Here is a 12,674-nt window from a genome sequence, read left to right on the forward strand (position 1 = left end):
AAACTGGGTGGGCTTTTGTAACTTAGTTAACTAGTAGATTACGGTGAGAGTGATGCTAAGTGACTTCTAAGGCTAGGCCAAAAAGATGATTCAGCTTCTGATTCTGGTTTTACTAGCTAGAACACTCACTCTTGGAACCTAGCCACCATGCAGTCAGGAAGCCGGGGCTGCCCAGGGGGAGGCCTACTTGGAAAGGAACTAACAGCCAGCACCAACTTGCCAGCTATGTGAGCCACTGTGGAAGTGGACCTACCCCCAGTTAAGCTGCCCAGACTAACGCAACATGGAGCAGAGATGTGTCTTCCTGCCAAGCCCTGCCCAAATTTCAGATTCAAGAGCTAAATAAATGATTGTTGTTATTTTAAGCACTGCGATGGTTTATTAGGCAATAATACACTTCTCACCCAATAGTCGAGTGTCTTTCTTCCTATCAGGGTGAATTCTCCTGGGCTGCATCTAAATATTCTGCAAGTACCTTGTCCGATGTCATTTACTTTCCCAAATTCGTCTAAACACAGGAGCACACAGTTTGGACTTCTGGTTATTTGAAGTTCTCATTGTTACCTCTAAGATTTGGTTTCTCATCTAAAAAGCACTGGTAATAAGAAAGCCTACCTTATATACTTTATAATTGAGATAATCCATGTAATCATTTAGCATTGTGCCCAGCACAAAATGTTTTCTCTTATTATTCTTACTTGGTTTCTTGCATTCAGATTCCTCATTTCTTTAATGTACTTTTTTTTTTTTTCTTCCTTATAGCTTAATGCCATTTTACAGGCTATTTCCTATGGCGGGCATGCTCTTCCCTATCAGGTCAGCTAGACTTTCCTCATCCTTTAGGACTCCACTTCTCCTCTGGGAGGCCTTCTCTGACTTCTCAAGCAATTAATGCCTCTCTGTGCTCAAGTAGCCACCTTGGAAGAACCTCTATTATAGCCCTTAACACACTGGACTGTAATTTTTTACTTGTCTCTCTTCACTGGACTCTAAGTTCCTGGAAGGCAGGGTCAGAGTCTTTGCATTCATATCCTCTAAGGTAACACCTGGCTCATCTTCAGTCCTTCACTATGTCTGTCTGTACTACTACGCTAGGAAACGGCAGGTAAGCAGTTAAGGGGTCCATGTTTTGGCAGGCCTGCCTGAGGACAAAACATCTCCACTTTCTCCTGCACAACTTTGGAACATGTTAGTTAACGTCTCTGAGCCTCATTTGTCAGGTGGAGACTACACCTTCTTAAGATTGCTATGAAGTAAAATAACATTTGCAGAAAGTCCACCACATAGCAATCGATCATCAGGATGTCACAAAAGGCATCCCCAACAACCCTTTTTCGGGCACCCTCACTCTAATCCTCCTTTGACACACCCCACCCCCCGTGGGTAATCCCTCTAACGGATTACTCTGGGCCATCTAATCCTCTCCTTGCTTTTCCCTCTAGCTAGCAACTCTGTATCTCAACCACCAGTCCAGGCCTTCAGAGGCCATTCTTCCTTGCTTTCAGTTCTCTCCAGACCCTTCTTTTTGTTTTAGCCTTCTTGTTTAAGGGGTGTGTCAGAGGCCCGATTTTTGCGAACTTTAAACATAAAAACTCTCTGGGTAAGGTTTTCCTGGATAACTTGCGAGACTCAGAAGATTTGCGATCGATTTTTGTTCTTCCCTTCCCTGTGCGGAAGGAGCCGGCGTTTCGACGAGACCGCAGCCGTCCCCGGCGGCGCCAGCCCCGGGCGCGCTCGCTGAAGGAACGTTGAATGAACGAAGGAACGAATGAATGGGCTGCGTCGGCGGCCCGGCCTCTGTTACGTCGCCGCCGGCACGGACGTGGCCGCGGATAGGAAGCCTGTGGGGCGCGGGCCGCCCACCCAGTCTCACCGGAGCCTCGGTCACGAGCGCCCGAGCACCGCGCCTCCCAGCGCCCCCTCCCTCCCCCAAATCCCTGCCCCATCACGTTGCGTCACTTCCGCCACCTCTACGCTGGGGTTGGGGCGGGGAGCGCGGGGGAGGGGGCCAGGTCTTAGGGAAGCCCGCCCGCATCCGCGCCCGAGCAGGGACTACATTTCCCGAGGGGCCTCGGCGGCGGTGGCGGCGGGCGCGGCAACGTCCCCCGGAAGTGGAGCCTGGGACTTCCACTCGTGCGTGAGGCGAGCGGAGCCGGAGACTAGACGGGAGGCCGAACTTGGGATCTGACAAGATGGCCGGGCTGCCCCGCAGGATTATCAAGGTAACCGCACAAGCCAGCCTCCGGCTCCCTCCTTTGCTCTTTCCCGCTCGGCGGGCCGGACGGCGCGGTTGCTCTCTTCCGCCAGCCCGCGCGAGGAGGCCGGAGGCAGCGCGGAGAGGGTCTGGCTTCGGCGGCGAGCGAAGTCTGGCGCTGGGGAGGGGGCGCGGGGAGACTTCCGGCCGCGGTGGGGCAGCCTGGTGGCTGAGACCCTAGGCTTCCAGGCGACCCCTGGAGAGCCCGGAAGGCCTGGCCCGCGCCTTCGTGGAGGGTGGGGTTGCGGGGTTCTGGTCTTGGGCGTGGGCCTCCGCGGTCATTCAGACCACCCCCGGGCGGAGGCCGCGGGCGCGCGGGAATCGCGGCGGGGCCCGACCTCCGGGTGGGGGTTGTGGCCCGACACGGTCCTTCTGTCCGAAATCTCCCTTCTCCGCCCGCGCGGAAGCGCGAGGGTGCGGCAGCCCCAGGTTTAGAATGAATGAACCAAGAGGGTGAGGCCGGGTCGGGCCCTGCACCCCCGGAGGGCCGCGCGTCCTGCTGCCGTCCGCACACGCTCGCCCCTGGCATCCGGGGTCCCGGGACCTGGGGGCTCTGCGCCCGACCGCCCTAGCTTCCGCGATCTCGTCTTTAAATACATTTCCGCTCGTTGTCTCCGCAAAGTGATTTTATTATGGTTTGCAAACTCAGAGATGTTTCTGTTCAGAGGAGATAGTTTAGTACAGGACTGGGGGGCTCAAGTATAGAGGACCTTGTGAAATCTTTTTCCTATCGATTTTGTGCGCTTTAATTATTGGACGTTTTTCTACTCTTTATTAATACTTGACTTTGACAAGTACATATGGAACCATGAAAAATTGGGAATCTTGGTTTTGTAAATTCTTTTACATAAGTCCTTTACACAAGTCGTCAGGTGTGAAATGTTACTTGCAACTCACACAAAAAAATCCTTCAATATTTTGGTCCGTTTTAATGAAGGAAATAAGTTGAATCTCGGTGTTGTTCAATACTAGGTGGGGCAAAAGTAGATTTACAATTGTGAGGACGCGAAACACTTTATTCTTGTATTATTATTTATTATGTTTTCCATACGAACAATTGTAAACCTACTTTTGCTCCACCCTCTATGTAAGTTAAAGTGACTAAATTGCAGCATCACTTTCTTGATAAAACTTGGTAAACGTATTTACTCTAGTTTGTTTCAAAGTTTGGGGGAGATTACTAAGTGAAAGACCTGTTGTGTTGAAGGATGATGTATTGGACAGTGCTTCGTGCACTTGCAGTTAAGTATATCAGAGATTGGGGAGGGATGGGGGTTGTCTCTGACCTAAAAGTGCTTGATTTAGAGAAATAGAGGACATTTTATGAGGGAGAAATTCTGTGTCTAATAATGTGGACCTTCATAGTGGGAAATTTGTTGTACTGTATTACAGATTTGTCTTGGACTTTGTCCAAGGAAGTTTAATTGCTGTATGCATTGAAAGGGCCTTACAGCGTGGTTTTAGTTGTAATACAGTCACTTGGCTCCAATGGTCATGTTTATTGAGGGCCCAGTTGAAAATGAGAGGTGGAGGATAGAGTTATACACCAAATATCCTGGAATTATTACTTATACTGTTATTCAGGTTATCGACTAAGCACATAATATAAATTGACATTCAAGAGATCTCCAAAATGCATAATGAACTAAAGACTTAACATATATTTTTCCATTTTTGCTTAATTCTGGAGATAACTGCAGTAACATGAAAGCCTTGGATGGAAAAATAAATTCTGTGTAGCCTTTTTTAAAGTGATAATGATTTAAGGTAATAAGTTGAAGTTTTCATAATTCATTTGTCACACCATAATTTAATTTACACTAGGCATTTACATTTTACTATTTAAACTAAGAGAGTGATAACTGATAATTTTAATTTTACGGTATTTTGTTGATAGCATCTTTTTAATGAAAGGTGCTGTGATTTGGGTTTTATCTTGTAAAACTTAGGTGGTTCTACTTTAATGCCATTTATAGTTTAAAAGAACTGCTTTCTCCAATCCCTAGGAAGGATTAAAAGATTATGCTGTGTTTTGTTTTGTTTTTAGTGCCCGTGCTTGTATTATGTAGTTTTTTCCATAATCAGTGAAAATGTCTATTTTTAAATATCAAAAATTTTTTTAAAAGTTTGCCTCTTTGACAACTGCAATACAAGTTTCTTTGTGGAATATAATGATAGTAGTTGTATGGGTAACTCTACTGTCTTGAGTGATAGGAACATACTATCTTTCACTGGACAACTATGATATGTTGCTATCTATCTCAAATGGTCATTATTTACATTTGCAAAATTCTTTAACCATTTGATAACTGCAGGAATCTTGTGAAGTAGACAATACATTTTATAGTCTAAAAACCCATTGAAATCACTTTTGGCAAGAGGAACAATTTGGATCTTGATTCAGTGTGACCTTCCCCAATTTCTTGTTACTATGAAGTGAAATAATGTATGTAAATATACTTTGAGATCTGTAAGTAACTATACAAATATATTCACCCAGTTGGATTCCCATTTCCAATCCAGTAGCAAATTCTGTAGGCTCTACTTTCAAAATATATCCTGAATCAGACTCATTTACCCCATCTCTCTGAAACCATTGTTCAAGTCCATCATTTGTTGCATGGCCTACTATATTGGTCTTCTTTCAGCTTAAAAGGAGACGTTTAAAAATATATATCATGTCACTCGCCTGCCCAGAACTTTGCAAAGGTTCTCCATCACACTTAGAATAAAATCTTGACTTCTCCTACCTACCTACCTACAAGGTCCTTCATGGCACTGGGATCTGCCTACCTCTGAGATTATCTCCTGTACTTCTCTCCTCCTATTGCTCCACTTCAACCACACTGTTGCTTTGCTGTATATATCCCGTACACTGGAACCTTATTTGTTCCAGTCACAGGGCTTTCCTTCTGTTTATTGCATTGCTTTGTCATATTGTTCACTTCTTGGCTCACATGTCATATCCTCTGAAAGGTTTACCTTAAGGTTCCTAAAACACAGTTTTCCTCTCCCTCTCCCCCTAGTTTCTCTTCATCCTCGTATTTGCCTTTCTTCTGTCTAGCACTTACCACTACTCCAAGTTATATTATTTACTTTTTATCTCTGCTCCTTCTAAAAGTTCCATGAAGGCAGGACTCTTTATTCTATGTCATAATTTGACATTTTTACTGCTTAGCAGATTCTATCTGAACCAACCACTGAGGTAAAAACTAGTCTCTGTTTCCACTCATAAATTCATTAAAAAACAAGTCAATCATTTATTTTGTTGCCTAGGAAATACGTAGAGCACAACATTTGAAAGGTTCTAAAAGGTACATAGAGGAAAATTTAAGACTCTCTCATCTGTCCTTCAGCATTCTAGTTTTCCTCCTCAGACAACCACTAGTTTTATTGTGTATCCTTCCAGAAAGACCAGAGAGACTTAGTGCATGCATATATGTTAGGCCTATTTCCCTCCTCGTGCAAATACCTTAATTCCCCTCTCTCTTCCACAGTATATCTTTGAGGTGAGTAATTTTTTTAAGGGCAGTTTTGTGCAACCTTGTGGTTAGACTTAATTTAACTAACTGCTTGTCGATAACTTCTAGATTGTTCCCAAAATTTTGCTATACAAATAGTGCTGTACTGAATAGTCTTATGTGTACTGGTATTTTGCACATGTGTGAATTAATACTGAATATTGGCAGTTCTGTGTTCAGCTAGAAGTTTTAGACTTTTCTTTTTTCTTTCTTCCCTCCAGGGCCAAAGCTCATTTAGTCCCTAAAAGTGACTGAGCAATTAAAACTTAAAGTCATATTAGTTAAAGAGTACCTAAAATAAGAGGTCCTCCCTAATCCCTCTGTTATAAAGAAGAACCTGGGTTATCTTGGGAACAAATAAATGAGATCAGTAGTTGTGGCTTTAGTCAAAAACAAATTTATTTTAGCTTTACATGTTGTATTGACAGAGTAAATTCCTTTGTCTTCTCAAAATTAATCGTGAAAACAATAAAACATAACCATAGGAAACTGTAGTTAACTTACTCAAGGAGTTGACTGACTTGATTAAAACCTAGCAAACTAATCTGAGATTAGAGTTTCACCAGTATTTCCTAAAACTTACTTTTATGTTTGATGAGGTGTAGTTTCAAATTCTTAAAAACCTGGTATGATCTGACTTTGCATGGAGACTTGAGTTTGTTTATTTTTTATTTTAATAATTTTGATTTTAAGAATACAGATAGCACTTTTTCCTGTCCCTGTTTAATATATATTCTAGTATATAAGGTAGTTTTATAGTAAGAAAAGTGATTCAGAAATCTGCACCTTTTTTTTTAATCCTTACCCAAGGATATGTTTTTATTGACTTAAGGGGGGGGGGGGGAGAGAGAAACATTGATGTGTGAGAGAGATCAGTGGGTTGCCTCCCGTATGTGCCCCTACCGGGAATCAAACACTTGACCTTTCTGTGTACTGGGTGATGCTCTAACCAACAGAGCCACACTAGCCAGGGCAAACTGAGCCTTTAAAATATATATATGTATATTTTTTTGATTTCAGAGAGGAAGGGAGAGGGAGAGATAAACACATCAATGATGAGAGAATCATTGATTGGCTGCCTTCTGCACCCCCCTGCTAGGGATCAAGCCCCAAACCAGGGCATGTACCCTGACCAGGAATCAAACCTTGATCTCCTGGATCATAGGTCAATGCTCAACCTCTGAGCCATGCTGGCCGGGCAAACTGAGCCTATTTTAAGCCCTGAAAATCTTTGTCAATTAATGTGTGCCCCACCTCCTCTCCTCTGCTGCCCCTCCCCCCATTTAAAGAATGGCATGAAAAACTTACCGTGATGAAGATGGACTTGTTATAAATTGTAATTAAAACATCCTTAGGAAACAGATAAACTCGTAGTAAAAATTTGACTAGAAACAGTGTGGTTCTTAGCTCTTTTGGTTGTCCCAACTTACTTTTCTGACCTTTTTAGGACAGTAAACCATGGTTTTTTCATATGACTTCTAGGGATTCAGGTTCTTGACGAGCTTATTTGTGAATTACCTCTGTCTCCATGGATTCCAGGTTAAGAATCCCTAGACTGCTTTTGGTAATGATTAAACCTTAAAGCTATTAGGATATTATTTAATATAATACCTAATATTTTGATTATGAAATGTGGGCATAATTGAAAGTAAGTTAAAAATAGTAGTCAGTTGAGTGTTATTTTTTAAGCTCCTCTGTGCCTCACACTTTCTTCAGTTCAGATTGATCAACTCTCACACTATAGAAATTGAGTTTTGTCAAATTATCAAGCACTTTCTAAGTGTCCACCATGCTAAATGATGAAATCAGAAATGTTATGTGTTTGTTTTGTGGAAATTCTGAGTTATTTTGATGATTGTGACCATTTACAGCCATATAGATTTAACACAGTAAAGAACATCATCCTTTTTCTTCTCTGATGAGTAAGTAGGCCAAAGAAGTTGGATCACCAGGAGTCCCCACTTGCAAGTCTGTACCTTTGCCTTTTTCTTATACCTACTATTTTGGTTTACCTGTGGGTAAATGGTTTTTAGAAGAAAATAATTTACGTTATAGATTTAAATAATATGGATTTTGAACATACATTTAAATCTGTTACTTCTTGTGAGTTATGGGTGCATATAATACCAGAAATGAGAAAATGACGTTAGCGTCCAGGCGGGGCTTTAGACATTACAGTTGTAGTCATCACAGTTGTGATGTGGGTGCCTGATCACTGTTATATAATTTCATTTTCTAAACACAAAATATACCTAAAAGGCATAGTATATACAGTAATGTGATAATCAAGAAATAAAAATTATTGTGTGTGAAAGAGGAATCAGACTAGTATTTTATTATACAGTTGAAATATTCTGTGCATATGTAATGTATGAAGGACATCAGCGTGGATATACAAATTAGGAGATGGAATAATAGGGAGTCAGTTAACTTCAGCTGAAATCTTAGCAGCTTTGAAAAATATATGTATTTGAAAGAATGAGGAAGGGAGGGGGAGGAGAGAAAGAGAGAAAAAAACACCTATGTGAGTGAAACATTGATGGGCTCCCTTACCAGGAACTGAACTGGCATTCTTTGGGTGCACAGGATGACACCCAGCCAACTGAGCCACACTGGCCGGGGCAGTCTTAGCAGCTTTTAAAGTTTTTTCTCAAGCCCGACCGGCATCGCTCAGAGGTTGGGCATCAACCGAGGATCCAGGAGATCGCAGTTCGATTCCTGGTCAGGGTACATGCGGCCTCGAATCCCCAGCAGGGAGCATGCAGGAGGCAGCCAGTCAGTGACACTCTCAGCATTGATGTTTCTCTCTCCCTCTCCCTTCCTCTCTCTGAAATCAATAAAGATATTAAAAAAAAGTTTTTTTCTCAAGTGGTTTTTTTCTTTTAGATGTTAAATACAGTCACTTTTAATTTGTAGATTAGATAGGATGTAGGATCACTATAGTCAGAGAGAACTGTAGCCCTAGCATCTCTGGTGGCAGAAGCCATTAATGTGTGGTTGGAAAAACTGGATAACTGGTTAAGAGCCCTCAGAGAATCAACAGAGATAATTCTTTATTAGTCATCCTTTCAAAAGCTATACCATGTCATTTAGGCATTGTATATTTGCTAAAATCCTGGATATAGCTATTCTAAACTCTCCTAAGGGTACTTAGACATAGATATTTTTATAATTCTGAATTGGCCTGTAAGTCAGCTATTTCTAAATAATTAGGATGCAACTATAATTTAAAGTATTTTACATATTGGTTTCAGAATCTAATGTTGACATGTATATTTTTTAAATTGGCTATTTCCTCTTCAGGTTTTTAAACTCTGGTTTCCAGTACCATCACAATATGTCACTATCAGAGGTTTGGTCTGTTTTGGGTGAATCAGTTTTTATTTTCAAAGGCTTTACAATCTAGTAATTGAAGGCACTGTTATCAAGGGAATACTAGAAAGAAATATAACATGTCTTTGTGTCTTGAGATGATGGGTGCTTTTTATCTCTTTACAACTTTCTAAGGAAAATGTTCCTATAAAGTTGGTATGTTTTTACTGACCCTTAAGGACGATTGGGATTACCATTCCCTATACCCCCTTACTATGGGGCAGGGCAAAAGTGGCTTTAGTAAACTAGTAAGAGCCCAAGGCCAAATTTCAGTCTTTCATAACATTGTGATTTATTTGCCTTTTCATTATCCATTCATAAGATGCATTTCAGTTCAATTAAATGAACATTTATTGAATACATAATATGTATTCAGCACTAAACCAGGTGAACAAGATAGGCATCCCTGCGTAGTAGAAAACACAGTTGTGAAACAAGTTACAGTGAGGTGTGTTATGAAAGAAGATATACATGGAATTGAAGGATGTCTAAGGATGAAGGAAAGGTATCTGTTGAGCAAGTGTTTTAAATTTGAAGAGGAGGAGGGTGAGTGAATTTTAGGCAAAAGGAATAGCAGATGTAAAAGTTGGAAGGAGAGAGCGAGAGAATGAATAAATGTGAATAAGAATATATATATAAATGCATAGCATATTCCAGAAATCCAGTGTGTGGTGCCTACTGTTTACTAGCTTCAGAGAGTTTGCATCAAGTACTGTTGGGCAAACAAAGCATTGTTGCGTTTTAAATTATTAAGTTAATACTTAGTCTATGAGTCATTTATCAGAGTGTGGTGTGGCAGCTTTTTTTTTTTTTAAGTTTTTTTCATTGATTTCAAAGAGAGGAAGGGAAATAGAGAGAGCGATAGAAACATCAGTGATAAGGGAGAGTCATTGATTGGCTGCCTTCTGCATGCCCCCTAACTGGGGAGCCCAAAACCCAGGCATGTGCCCTCACCGGAATCGAACTGCGACCTCCTGGTTCATGGGTCCACTCTCAACCACTGAGCCACACCTGCCTATTTTTGAGGTGAGATTGGTCATACAGTTTTTATTATGTAAACAATAGACATTTTTTAATGAGCACTTACTGTGTTCTAGGCATTGTTCTAAGCATGTTACACGCACTGATTTATACTTAACAGCAATCCTATGATACGGATACAGTTTTATTTCTATATTACAGATATGGACACCTGCACAGAGGAATTAAGTAGTTGGTGGGGCTGTGATATGAACCCAGGCAATCTGATTTTATAGACTGTGGGTATTGTAGGTTGAATGTGCCAGAACATATCTGCCCCTATGTAATAACTGAATGCATGTATTTTTATATTTTATCATTTGGACACATGAAGTGAAAACATTTTCATGTGCAAAGTCTAAGTGCTTATTTAGCTTTTTTTTTTTTTAAATCAAAAGTCTCCTTATCGTAGTTTAATTGGAGGCTTTTGCACAAGTGAGTCCTGTTTAATAATACAGTTTTCCTTAAGATAGTATGCCCCTGGTCTGTGGTGGCATATTTCTCACCTGCCCTCCTGGAAATCTGGATTTGTGGAAGTTTGGGGTTCCAGTGAGAGGGAACTAAAGAGCAGTTGTTCCTCTCTTCTTGCTATTTCTTACCAGCAAAATGCATTTTAGGTATCACTGTGTCAGACCATAACCGCTCTAATGTTAATTGTAGACAGGATTTTTTTTTTAATCGGTAAGCCTAAAAATAGATTAGAATTAAATTGGATTCTACTACAATTACAGCACTTTGTCCATCCTCATCATTGATGTTTCTCTTCTTCTCTCTGAAATCAATAAAGACATATTTTTAAAAAAATAAAGATATATTAAAAAAATTTTTTTTAGCTGGTGTTTTCTAATACTTTTAAGAAATGACAATTCTGAATGAAGCAAAGCAGAAGTTTCAGCAGATAAATAATACATATTGACTCTCATAATTCTAGTTACATTTGAAACCTGCATTGTTTTAGAAAATGTCCTTCAGCCTTGTGAGCCCCCCCCTTTTTTCTCAGGAGAAGACTACTTTATTATATGGAAGTGGGGATTTTAAACACTGGTTTAACCTGGTTCTAAGAAAGCATCTGATATAAGAAAGGTGTGCCATTAATACACTGCATTTGTCGTCATCCCCCTCCCCCTTTAAAAAATTGTCAGCAGTAGTAAGTCTTTATCTTTAAAGATTAGACTTAATTGCTGGACACTGAGAAATTCGAGCCAATTCTGGTGAATAAAATTGACTTTCATCTTGAGGATTAAGAAACTTGGCTACCTTGGCTAAGTCACTTTCCCTGGGCCTCAGTTATTTCTAATTCCTATTTTAACTTGGTGATTATATGATCCCTTTGACCGGAATTTAAAATAATGAGAAGCCATTATCATACAGTCCCGGAACTGAATTTCCCTTTTGGATTTTAAACTGGCCCTTAGGCAATTCAAAGGGGGGGAAAATTACACAAATATTGAGCAGTAGAACTATAGCTTTCCAGTAGAAGGTCTGTGTCGTATCTGCTGCAATAGTTTTAAAGCCTTTAAATGTTCATGTTCTCTTGGGGTTCAGACCTTGGACCTTTTCTCGTTATGTATTCTCCTGAACACATTTATTATGTCAACGTTAACCCAGTTTCCTGAGATTTACTCTTCTTTATTCTCTCCTCCCCCTCTTCTCTCTTCCACTTGCAGTTTATTACTAAGTCCAATTGATTCGACCTGAGAAATGCCTCTGCTTCTCCTAACCCACTCCTGTCTCCCTTTCTCCCAGTTATCTTTGTATATGGGCTTGGGAATTTTTTGCAGTAATTTCAGAATGCATCTCCCTGTCTTCACTTACACTGTACTGTCTGTCTGTCTGTCTGTCTCTCATTGTCCTCCCTCCCCATCCCCTTCCTTCCCTTTTTTGCTTTCCCACACCCCTCCCTCCCCTTCATTCCTTTCCCACCTCCCTCCTCCTTAATTTTTCACACTGCCACATTATTCTGAAAATACAGATGCCATCATGTGGCTCTCCACTGTATGTAGGGTTGAGTTCAAATTCATTAACTTGGCATATAAAGCTTTTCACAACCTGGTCTTTTCACTGTAATTATTTCATTGACAGCTCCTTCTTTGTCTCCCCTCTCATATACAAACTTAGAAATTGATACTGTTTACCAGACAAAATGATGTGTTTTCTAACTCCTGAATTATGCCGTGTTTGCAGAAGAACATTTGTCATATGAAATGTGACTGCCTAGTGCATACTCTGTTGGTTGGGTTTGTTTCCTCTGCTCTTCTGGGAGAACCTTGATTGTAGTCATCTTGTTTGTATCTCTAGTATTAAGTAAGTTGTGGTTTAAGAACTAGAAGTACTATATTTTATTATTTCTACAGGTGCCATGGAAAGAAAATTAGGGGTAAAATTTAAGTCACTTGCTTTAGTTTCTAGGATCCTGTTAAGGCACTCTGGGAAAGAAATGTTGGTCCTATTGTTAATTGAGTCATTAATTGTAGTGAAAAATCTTAAAAAATTTTTTATTTATGACA

The 12,674-nt window shown here is 40.6% G+C and overlaps 1 protein-coding gene across 1 annotated transcript in view; it reads left to right on the forward strand.

The window, feature by feature from the left end:
• The first annotated feature begins 1,974 nt into the window (after window positions 1-1,974).
• UBE2N (ubiquitin conjugating enzyme E2 N) overlaps window positions 1,975-12,674 on the forward strand; it is a 42,083-nt gene continuing 31,383 nt past the window's right edge. Inside the window, exon 1 of the mRNA XM_081129952.1 lies at window positions 1,975-2,222. Within this exon, the coding sequence (XP_080986078.1) occupies window positions 2,193-2,222 (30 nt within the window). The 5' untranslated portion in view covers window positions 1,975-2,192. The remainder of the gene's footprint in view (window positions 2,223-12,674) is intronic.

The sequence above is a fragment of the Miniopterus schreibersii genome, assembly GCF_964146895.1.
Source record: "Miniopterus schreibersii genome assembly, chromosome: 2".
In the NCBI taxonomy this organism is placed as follows: domain Eukaryota; kingdom Metazoa; phylum Chordata; class Mammalia; order Chiroptera; family Miniopteridae; genus Miniopterus; species Miniopterus schreibersii.